The sequence below is a fragment of the Myotis yumanensis genome, unplaced genomic scaffold, assembly GCF_028538775.1.
Source record: "Myotis yumanensis isolate MYYU_CA2020_CCGP unplaced genomic scaffold, mMyoYum1.0.hap1 SCAF_5, whole genome shotgun sequence".
NCBI classification, from domain to species: domain Eukaryota; kingdom Metazoa; phylum Chordata; class Mammalia; order Chiroptera; family Vespertilionidae; genus Myotis; species Myotis yumanensis.
The window spans coordinates 94841959-94853060 of NW_027223756.1; the positions used below are offsets into that span (position 1 = coordinate 94841959).

Here is an 11102-nt window from a genome sequence, read left to right on the forward strand (position 1 = left end):
GATTGCTGGGCAAGGGCATGTACCTGGGTTACAGGTTTGATTCCTGGCCTTGGTTGGGGTGTGTGCAGCAACCAATTGATGTGTCTCTCAGTGTTTCCCCCACTCCCCACTCCCTTCTCTTAAAAAAACCCCCACAAAATAATGGAAAAATTATCCTCGGGTGAGGAATTATAAAAACAAAAACTGGACATAATGAAATCCAGCTCTTCTAAGTTTTATGGTCATCCTTATTAAATAATCTAGATAATTAGAAATACACTGGGGCAGCAATTTTTAAAATGACAAACATATACTAATGTATTATTTTGAGTACATATTTTTATGAGTTATCTGAAATTGCCTTGTCATTAAGGAGCGAGACCAATGGCTACCGAATAGGAAAAAAGAAATCCTTCCACAATTAATGTCAATTAGCAAACATTTGAGTAGACACCATGAATAAGGTAAATGCTGCAGAAGACGTAAGAAAGACATGGTGTTTGGATATTTTATTAAGGTGTTAGTCGCCTTATGCAAGAAGGATAGAAAAAAATGAAGGAAGTGAAAAAAGTAAAACAAGGAGAACAACTGGGTCCTGCTATGAGAGAAAAGAAAAAATGTGAAACATCACAGAGAATGAAAGGACAGAACCTGGATATCAGTCAGATATTTATCACTTACATACCTGGTTTTATTTTCATAACCACTGGCTTTCGGTTTTTATCCCTCATTTGTCTGATATCCAACAGGTCATGAGGATTGCCATTATGCCTGGGCCAGCAATAGACAAATATTCGAGACCCACTGCTACCACAGTCCACCACGATACCATAGTTCACATTGGGGTTATTGGTATCTGTAGCTTCAATGTCAGTAACTCGTGCCAAGTACCTAGTTTAGAACAACAAACATATACTTTTGAGACAGAGAGTATCATTCTAAACCTAAAGGAGCAAGTGCAATAAACAAACACCAAGTCGGTGATTTCTAAGTGCGGTGACACCAATATAACATTTTTACAACTGACAAATGATCAAAGGAAAACAAAACAAGTGACAGTGAAAGAGATAATCTAAATCAGATACACTCATTATTCCTTTAAAGAAGTTCAAACAAGCTCTGAAAAGTAAAATTACTTCCCAACTATCAATATTAACTGAAAAATCAGCTTAAAAGATATCACAGAAGCTTATGTTAAATCCTCTTATGAGGAGGATTTGGTGGTTAATGATTAAACAGTTTCAGACAGTTTAATTTTTCATGCCATGCTGTATTCAGTGCAGCATCTGTTTCCTACAGCTACAGGCTCCTTAAATGCCACCTAATCCCAAAGTCTTGAAGCCATGAAATGAAGGTATGGCATCCCATCTAGAAAATAAATGGTTTGTATTCTCTTACCTTTGAAACTTTTTGTCTCTGGATAGTCGCCCATATTTATTTCGGATTATGACAACAGAAAAGTATAAAAGTGAAACAGCAGCAGCCAGAATACTAATAACAACAATTTGGCGTAAATTGGTATTCAAAATTCGAGGACATCCCACTGGAGAGATGCTAAAATGCCAGGAAGCAGGAAAAAGACAGGAGATGCCAAGTCTGAAATTCCAAAAAAACCAAAACAAAACAGATTTTAAAGCAACCTGCTCCAAAGAGGACTCCCTTCACCTAAACTGATCCAAAACAAGACATTCAGTTTGAGCTGCCCTGACTTCCCTGCTGATAGGCATCTGTATACCAGCACCTTCCATATTACTACTTTGCTACATAACTCATTACAGTCATGTGCTGCATAAAGATTTTCCAGTCAATGACAGACTGCATATATGACAGTGGTCCCATAAGATGATTAATGGAGCTGAAAGATTCCCATCACCTAATGACGACATAGTGCAATAACACATTACTCATGTTTGTGGTGATGCTGGTGTAAACAAACCTACTGTGCTGCCAATCGTATAAAAGTGAAGCACATACATTTGTGCACAGTACATAATACTTGATAATGATAAGAAATGACTGTTACTGGTTTATGTATTTACATACTATATTTTTTATCGTTACTTTAGAGAGTACTTCCTACTTATAAAAAAGGTTTGCTGTAAAACAGTATCTCATGTTATGCAGACAGCAGCCTCATATATCTCCTGCTTATCGCATCTCTTGAATGCATCATCTTATCTTGTGCTTGATTTAATCTTGTGTTGTTTTGTACAGTGACATACAGGCTTGTAGTCTAGGAGCAACAGGATAGGTATATAGTAGGACATACCATGTAGGCTTGTGTAAGTGCACTCTGTGATTGCACAATGATGAAATTGCCTAACGATGCATTTCTCAGATAGTATCCTTGTCACTAAGCGGTTAATGACTGTATTATAAAATTATATGAATGAGAATTAATATGGATGGTTATGACACTTGTGTTTTCCCCCCTTTCTTGAGAGAATTATGCAGATTATCTGTACCCTGCTTTGTTCCAAAAAACTAGAGACAGCTTACAAGAATAAGTTCAATAACATAAATAAATCTAAAACGCAATCAGGTTTAAGGATGATGAAACCAAAAGACAATTTAGTACATAGGAATGCATGTAATAAGGTAGGTCTTAAACAGTGGCTGAGCATCCTCATGGCCAATAATGTTGCCAATTAGATTACAAAAATATAAATATCTTAAAAGGAGTAAGATTTTCCTAACACTGAATTCCAAGGCAAATCTCTTCCTGAAGATTAAGAGAGAAAATGATATCTTTAAAAACATCCCCATAACAAAGTCAATAAATGAGCTATGTATGTCCTGTGTTTTTGGAAATATTCCTGAAACATTTTTGCAAATAAACACTTCTCAGTTTATGTCAGGAATGAAAGGCTTCATTAGGCTTAAAAAAAAAACTTTCTAACTTTAGGATAAATTTTATTGTTTTCCAATTAATTTCTACACTCTCCCCTCTAAAGAGTGCTTCATGGACTCACAGAAGAGTAAGGTATCCTACTAACCCAATGGAAATTTCCATTTGTAATTTCTAGCCTGCATGAAGGTTCTTGGGCCAGTGCATGGAGTTTATCATCCCCTCCGAGGCTCAGAGACAGTTATCCTGTGCTTAATACAACCCGTTGCAGATTCCAGCATAACATGCCCTTTATGATAAACTACATTAACTCCTGCAGAATCCACCTGGCATTATCACTTTCTTTCTGTGACAGGTGCCCATGGGGCCCTGAAAGAACAACGGTATAAAACAGAAGTGCAGCACAACTTTGAATACTTTTCACTTAGGATTTATATCCTCCTCCCCCTCAAAATCTGTTTCTGTGGCACCATAAATCTCGGGCTTCCACTGCAGTGATTAGGCACCATCACTCACCTGCCCATGCTGACAGGTTAGAGGTCAGATAATGTTCTGGGAGTTAGTCTTCAACCACTATTACAGCAACAACGAGGTCCTCCCAGAATGAGAACCCTCCTGTTTCAGGAAGTAAGAAAAATCACCAAGATAGCATAATCCAAGAAACATCAATGTTCATTCTCAACTGTATGTTTAAATCCCACCACACATAATCTGGTACATGATCTGTGCACTGAAGCTGTTAAGAAGGGTTTATTCTGAGCGTGTAGCTTCTGCATTAGCACTAATCTAGTTCCTGTCTATCTTTCTAGTCTTATCCCCTGACAGATAGACGGATATGTACCCTATGCTCCAGCCATCTTAAACACAAGCTGCAAGTCACTGAAATGTCCTGCATTCCTCTGCATTTGTAGAATGACGTTTTGGGGCCCAATGTAATCCTAGTGACACAAGTCAAGCATGATTCCTCTGTGAGGACTTCCCCAATCCTCATATCCCCAGAGTATTTGCTCATCACAGCAGTGGGCTGCAGTATTAGACTTGTGGCTGGCTGACTTTCTCATCTCAGGGCAAGCCCCTTGGCAGTGACAGCCACTTATTCTTCTGTTTCTCCAGTGACCAGTGCCTATCACACAAGTGAAGAACAACCATTGCTTGTGTCACGGATGGCTGGGAATGGGAGATGCAAAGATGAGTCAGACATGGATCCAGTCCTTAAATTTCTAATGCAGGAGAGGGACCCCTTCCCCCCCCACCCCCCGCACCCCCCATACACAGTGTTAGTAAGGCCTACCTGACAAAGTTAAAAATCACTTTAATTAGTTCAGGTTTTAATAGGTGTCCACATTGTACCATAGACCCAAAACTTAGGACAAACAATATTAATGGTTTAAAATTTTACACAAAAAAAGGAAAAATATGTCAATTACCTAGGTGTTTAAATGAATTTTACTGTTTTTGTAAAATAGCTACCTTTTAGCATTTGACTATAGTGAAATTACTACAATATACCTTTATTAGAATTCCAGTGGCTCAAAGATCTCAATATTTTAAACATCCATTAAAATGTAATATTACATAATCTTGGAATGGGTAAGGCTTTTCTACAATATCAATGTCTTAAACCATGAATGAAAGAAAATATATCTACACATGAGTTTAAGACTTCTGTATGTTTAAAAATAAAAAATCCATTCCCAAACACATAAGGCTTGGGAAAATTACTTATACCATACATGACAAAAGGTAAACATCCCTTACATATAAAAAGTTCATAACATAAATACATAAGAGAAATACAGGAACAAGTGAACAAGGATAATTGGAAATTAATGAACTAAGAAATACAAATGGTTGATAAAAATAACTTCATTAGTATTTAGATAAATATAAATAAATAAAAACCAAAACTTTACCACTATCAGATTGACAGAAATTAACATCTAAGGATACTTTATAACAAAGGGGAGCGAGAAACGTCATGAATGCTGCTGGGGAGGACTAAGAAGGTACTAACCTTCTGAGGGCATACTGGTTAACAGATATGGCAATTTTTAGTATGCTTACCCTCTGCACAACCCATCACACATCCAGAAATTCATACTTAGAAAACAACAGGGTAAAACTATGTACCCATCATAGTATTGTGCATAATAGCAAAACATTGTTTCTAAACTAATGTGTATTACAGGGGGTGGGTTAAGTTAAACATGGTCCATTTATGAAACAGAATACAATGTGGCTATTAAAGGTGATCGTGCAGATCCATATTTATTGTCATGGAAAAGATGTCCATGATATTTCAGTGAAAAAAACACACCATGCATAAGAGAGGGCAAAATGGAAGGAGAAAAACCAAAATGTTAACAGTGGTTAGTTAATTCTGAGTAGTGAGAAATGGATCATCTTTATTTTTTTCCTTAGGCTTAACTATAGTTTTAAAAGGGCACATATTAATTTTATCATTAAAAAAACACAACAGAACTATTTAAACAAGCTACCTTTGACTGATATCTTCCGTTTCCAGCATCAAATCCTCTTCTTGGTAGATCAAGAAAGCCTAGCTTAAAAACTCTTCATGACACAGGAATTCTGATCTAAACATTTTTTTGTGATAGTTGAACTAAAGAAAAAAAAAAAAAAAAATGCTTTAGTTAACAGCCTAAAGTCAAGGTCCTTGGGGGAAGGAAGGCCTTGAATGATTCAATGATGCGTACCATAAAGGGCACTCGGGAATAACAAACCTGACTCGAGTTTCAAGGAGTTTGCAGACTGGTTACAGAGATAATACTAGCACCCAGGAAATAATTAAGAGTACAACAGAAGGCAAAGTTAAATTATTCAGACTAACAGAGTTCAGAGAAGACCACAAGGAAGGCTGGTAAACAGGAACCACTTCCTGAGTCAGAGGCCAACTTTGGATGGGGGAGAATAAAGAATACATTTTTAGAATGATCATAGCAAATTTAGTAAATGTTATTTAATCTAGTGTTTGTCTTAGGACTTATTTTCGAGATGTGAGGATTTTTAAAAAAAGGATAAATAGGTATTTTTCTATGTTACAAAACTTGTGTTTAAAGACAAAAAGAAAATAGGACAGCTTATAAGTTGCTGATGTAATTACTATTATTTAGGACAAAAGTATGGCTGAATATTACCTAGCAATCAACAATATGGTAAGCTGATCTTAACATGTAAACTCCCATTGTTTTTGCAGCTAAGAATCTTGGCACCAAAGTTTAGGGAGGCAAAGTCTTACTAATTCTCTATGTAATAAAAGCCTAATATACTAAGTGTCTGGTCAACCAGTTGGCCATTGAATCAATCAAAACGTAATATGCTAATGATATGCTAAGGCCCCTCAACCACAAGGTATGATGTGCACTGACCACCAGAGGGCAGTCGACTGGTTGACCAGTCGCTATGATGCGCACTGACCACCAGGGGGGCAGATGCTCTGACCAGTAGGTTAGCTTGCTGCTGGGGTCCGGCTGATCGGGACTGAGTGAGACGGGCCGGACACGCCCTGGAGCCCTCTTATGGTCCCTCCCCGACTGGCCAACCTCCTGTGTTCCTCTCCAGGCCCGATCATGCATCGGTGGGGTCCCTCGGCCTGGCCTGCGCCCTCTCACAATCAGGGACCCCTCGGGTGATGCTGGAGAGCCGGTTTCGGCCCAATCCCACAGGCTAGGCAGAGGGACCCCACTGGTGCACGAATTTGTGCACCAGTCCTCTAGTATTACATAAAAATGCCTAAATTATATTAGACCTATCATCAGAGAAACCCATCTCTCTCACTGAAAAAAAAACAAAAAAACCACAACAAAACAACAGTGAAAACCATATACATCAATTGTAAAGTGAAATGGTTCCTGTGGTGAAAAATGAAAATGACAGGAAGGGTGCTTAAAAAGGAATAATGTGAATATTAGAGGTTACAAGGAAGAATTTTTGTGAGAGTGAAAGGAAGGTGAAGTGAAGGATACTCAGTTGTGGGGAAAATACATCAAAACAACTTGATTCATTCTTTGTTTTAAGAAGAATGCATGGAGTTGCATTAGCATCTACATTTTCTTTAGCATTGATTTTTAAATTTAAAATTTTGTCCCCATGTTAAGAGATCTTTTTCTGGTCACACTTTTTTTCTGAATCACCTCCGTTGTTTCCCAAATCTGCAAGTCTGACTTTCCTAAGTTTCAGTTCCACATCCTGAGCTCACCGATGGCTGTTATCATAAACTCATTTAGTCTGAGTCTGTGGTCACAATCTTTTGACACAAATTAATAGCACCTTCCAAGTTCTTCAAGTCTAAGAGAGGCATCACCACTGACCAGGGGTATCACCTGGTTCTTAACTTTGATTCTCACTTATCTGTGTGCTATCAATTCTTCCTCAAAAAATCCACACATCAAACATGACCACAGAACACATCACAGGCCTCTAGGCAGGTCGCTCACCTTCTACCTGCACCCTGAGCGCCCCCTTCAGAAATAGCTCTCTGTAAAACACTACCTTCAAAACATAATCAGCTCAAGAACTTTCGGGAGCCCATGGGGTCAACAGCAACTTTCCACCAACGGATCCCATCTTATTTCAACAACCTGTTCTTCCTCGGCCACAGATAACATCTTTCTGCCCTAGTGAGGTGGGTCTCTCTCATTCTTGCCCTGGCCTTTTAATGTCACTTCCTCCTACTACAACCTGCTGTCAACACCATACTTCCTTCAAGGCACAGGTCAATATTTTTCTTTGCAAAGATTTAATCTGTTGCACTTTCTCTTGTTTTCCCACATTCTGAAACTTTGTTCATTTTTTTAAAAACATGCTGGAATAAATATATAGGAAATACACATATAATGTAATATAAATAAATATATAACTCCCCAGATGAACTTTCTTTTTGTTTCTTCTTTCTAGACTGTACACAAGGATTGAGACCATGCATTCCTATTAAGGCTAGAAAACGGTACACCATACATTCAGTAAGCAACAAACACAGGTGGTAAATTAATGTTAAGGTAAACACAGACATAACCGAACTACTTAGACAAATTAGTATTTCGTTTTTTAACTCTGCTCATGTGTCAAGCAATTAACAAACGTGATACAAAGACAAGATGACATCAAATATAACACAAAGAATAGGAGTCTTTTCCGTCTCTTCCAGGCTGGAGAATTAGGTGTTATCATTACACGAGGAAGGGCACAGTCAAAACTGCAAAGTGAAATTAAACTAGGGACTTGCGTCACTAACTTAGAATTCTTTAATAAGCTCCGGTTTATCTTTTAGCGCGGAAGGTGCTGAAGGGTAAAGCATGTTTTTCCTTTCCTGATAGTGATAAAGGTTCTCTGAAAACGCTCCGCACCAGTGTGCATCTAACCGGGTTCTGGAGAATAAGAGAACTGTTCCTTTAAAAGGTGTCCACGCATCACTTAGGTCTGAGAAGCAGTGCTCTCATCAAGACTTTATCGCGCAATTAGTTCCATCTTTTTCCAAGGGGAGAGCTAAAGCATGAAATTTAATAAGAGCAAAAACGATACTGAACGTGACTGTAAATGTAATGACAAGGCGCCAGGCGAGAACCCCTGGGTCTTCGGCGCAGCGTCCCTTCTCCCGGGCCGGGTCCCCCCGCAGTGGGCCCGGATCCGCCCCCGCTACGTGGAAGAGGGAAGACCCAGCGCGGTCACCGGAGCCGCGCGACAGCGCGACGGCCAGGCTTCTCCTCCAGGGGCCGGGGGTCAGCACCTGCCGCCCTGGGTCACGGGCACTGACGGCCCGGGCGCCCGGATGTGGCCGGGCGGCGGGGGCGGCTTGGACCCAGAGAAGACCGACCGCAGGAGCCGGGAGGCCCGCGGGCAGAGGGGTCGTCCGGGGTCCAGGGCCCTCGTCGCCCCGCCGAACCGCACGGTCCAACTGTCTCGGCCCCGGCCGGCCGCCCTCCCACCGTCCGCGCCGCGAAGGCCGCTCACCCGTGCTGCAGCGCCTGACTCGGCGGCCGGGACTCCCAGGGGCGGGGAGCCGTGAGCGAAGCGCATCACGGCCACCACCGAGAGGCGGCAGCGGGCACGCGCTCCCGGCTTCCCGGGAGCCACACCGCCGGCCGGCCTCGCCCGCGGTGCGTCACGCCGCGCCGGGAGCGCGCGCGCCGGGGGGCGGGGTCTGCGCCGGGCGGACTGGCGTCACGTGCAGAGCTGTCTTGCGTCAGCGTGAGGGCGTGGCTCTGCGCAGTGAGTGCCGGAAGTGAGAGTGGTGTCCCGGAAGTGGCCGGCACCTTGGCTTCGTTACCACCAGTCGAAGTGTGTCTGGTTGTCAGGGAGATACGTGGTGCTTGTGACACTGCAGGTTATCTTTCCGTTGTGCTTCTAAGGATTATGGGAAATCACACTTGAAACCCTAGCAAAAACTAAGCATTTCTGCTCAACTCTTGACATTTTTACAACTTTACCAGTAGCTATCCCTATTTTACAGATGGGGAAACTAAGATGCAAACTCATTCAGTGAATTTCTTAATGTCCACGTCATTAGTCAGAGTTAGGATTTCATTCTTGCCAAAAGTTGCTCATATAATCGCTTATTCCGGGGGAGACAGACAGCCCCAACACACGCAAAGGAGGACAGCACCGGCTCCTGAGGTTGACCCATGACCTGACACTTAGCTCAAGGCCCCTCTTGACAAAACCTGCCTGGAAGTCACAGAGCTGGAAGAGATCGTGGCTTCTAACCTCCCCGTCTTTTGTTACAGGTGAATGAACTGCTTTCCAGAAAAAGGAGGTGACTAGACAGCCTAGCCACCTACATTTTTTTTTTTTAAATAAGAGTCCTAGAAACATCTACTCCATTACTTTCGTCAAGTCAAACAAGCTTGGACAGAACCAGTAGTTACACATTTTAAGCATCAGATTGGGTCGTCATCTTGTGTTAATGTTTCATCCCTGGATATAGATACTCTTCATGGAAGAAGACCAGCAGTGACCAGGAACCTTGTGCTTTAGAACCAAATACTGTCTTTTTTACCATCGCTCCTCATTACAATCATAAAACCACAGAATGTTCCAGCCAAAGGAGCCGCAGGAACTGTCTAGTCCAAACAATCTCCTTTTACTGTTAAGGAACTTGCTCAGGATCCCCTGGAGGCAAAGGGGGAAGCAGAACCAGTGGTTCTGACTCTTACTTCAGGGTCCTTCTATGGCAATCTGTTACTATTTTAAAAAAAAAAAAAAGACCTGTTTGGATAACTTACACATTAGAAACCTCTGTGACATGTGCCTAAGGCTCTGAGAAGCTGAAGTAATTGGCCACTGACACGATCCCTCAAAATTACGTGCCCTTTAAAGTCCTTACCATTTGAGATACTGGTTTAGATTATGACCGTCTCTATTAAGGAGGCCTCCACAAAAATGCCAGACTAATACTATTGCACCATCCCTATTTCCTGATAATTCATATGTAATAATTGTTTACTAAGAGCTAGGAAAGAAAGAATAAAAAAGTATGAAAACATGTTGCATGGTGAATTAGTTTTCTAGGTCTGCTGTAACAAACTACCCCAAAATGGGTATCTAGATGACAGAAATGTATTCTTTCACAGTTCTGGATGCTAGAAGTCTGAAGTCAAGGTGTTGGCAGGGCCATGCTTTCTTGGAAGGCTCTAGGGGAGGATGTTTAGATTCTGGTAGTTGGTGGCAATCGTTGGTGTTCCTCAGTGTGTAGATGCATCACTCCAGTCTCTGCCTCTCTTGTCACATGGTGTTCACCTGTGTGTGTCTATGTCCAAATTTCCCTCTTCTTACAAGGACACCAGTCATGTTGAATTTAGGGCTCACTCTAAACCAGTATAATCTCTTCTTAATGTAATTGCATCTACAAAGACCCTATTTCTAAATAAGGTCACATTTACAGGTTCTGGGTGGACATGAACTTTGGGGGTGGGGCGGGGGGACGACACTGTTCAACCCAGTATGTGAGAGGACCATCTCAGTCTGGGTCATCAAGGAAGGCTATGTTGAGGAGGTCATATTTGAGGTCACACCTTCAAGATGAATAGAAATTAACTAGAAGAAGGATGTATCTTGGGCCTATATGGAGTATTGCTTCAGGCAGTGGAAGCAGCAGAGGCTCAGAAGGAATAGAACTGTCAGAGTGATCCACCAATTTATTCTCACTTATTAACAAGAGAGACAAAAATTAAGCTAATAAGAGATACCACTTAGTACTTTATGCCAGGCACAATTCTAAGAGCATCAGAAAACATTTCAAATAGAATGATAATGAAATACA

The 11102-nt window shown here is 41.2% G+C and overlaps 1 protein-coding gene across 2 annotated transcripts in view; it reads right to left on the bottom strand.

Annotated features, from left to right (window-relative positions):
- The window catches only part of ENTPD4 (ectonucleoside triphosphate diphosphohydrolase 4), a 29992-nt gene extending 21051 nt beyond the window's left edge, over nucleotides 1-8941 (bottom strand). For both annotated transcript variants that reach the window (XM_070416598.1, XM_070416597.1), the window contains exons 1-5: nucleotides 8795-8941; nucleotides 5326-5447; nucleotides 3344-3442; nucleotides 1378-1575; nucleotides 665-870 (exon numbers count right to left, since the gene is read on the bottom strand). In XM_070416598.1, coding sequence (XP_070272699.1) covers nucleotides 665-870; nucleotides 1378-1575; nucleotides 3344-3351 — 412 coding nt within the window. In that variant the 5' untranslated portion in view covers nucleotides 3352-3442; nucleotides 5326-5447; nucleotides 8795-8941. The remainder of the gene's footprint in view (nucleotides 1-664; nucleotides 871-1377; nucleotides 1576-3343; nucleotides 3443-5325; nucleotides 5448-8794) is intronic.
- Nucleotides 8942-11102: the final 2161 nt, after the last annotated feature.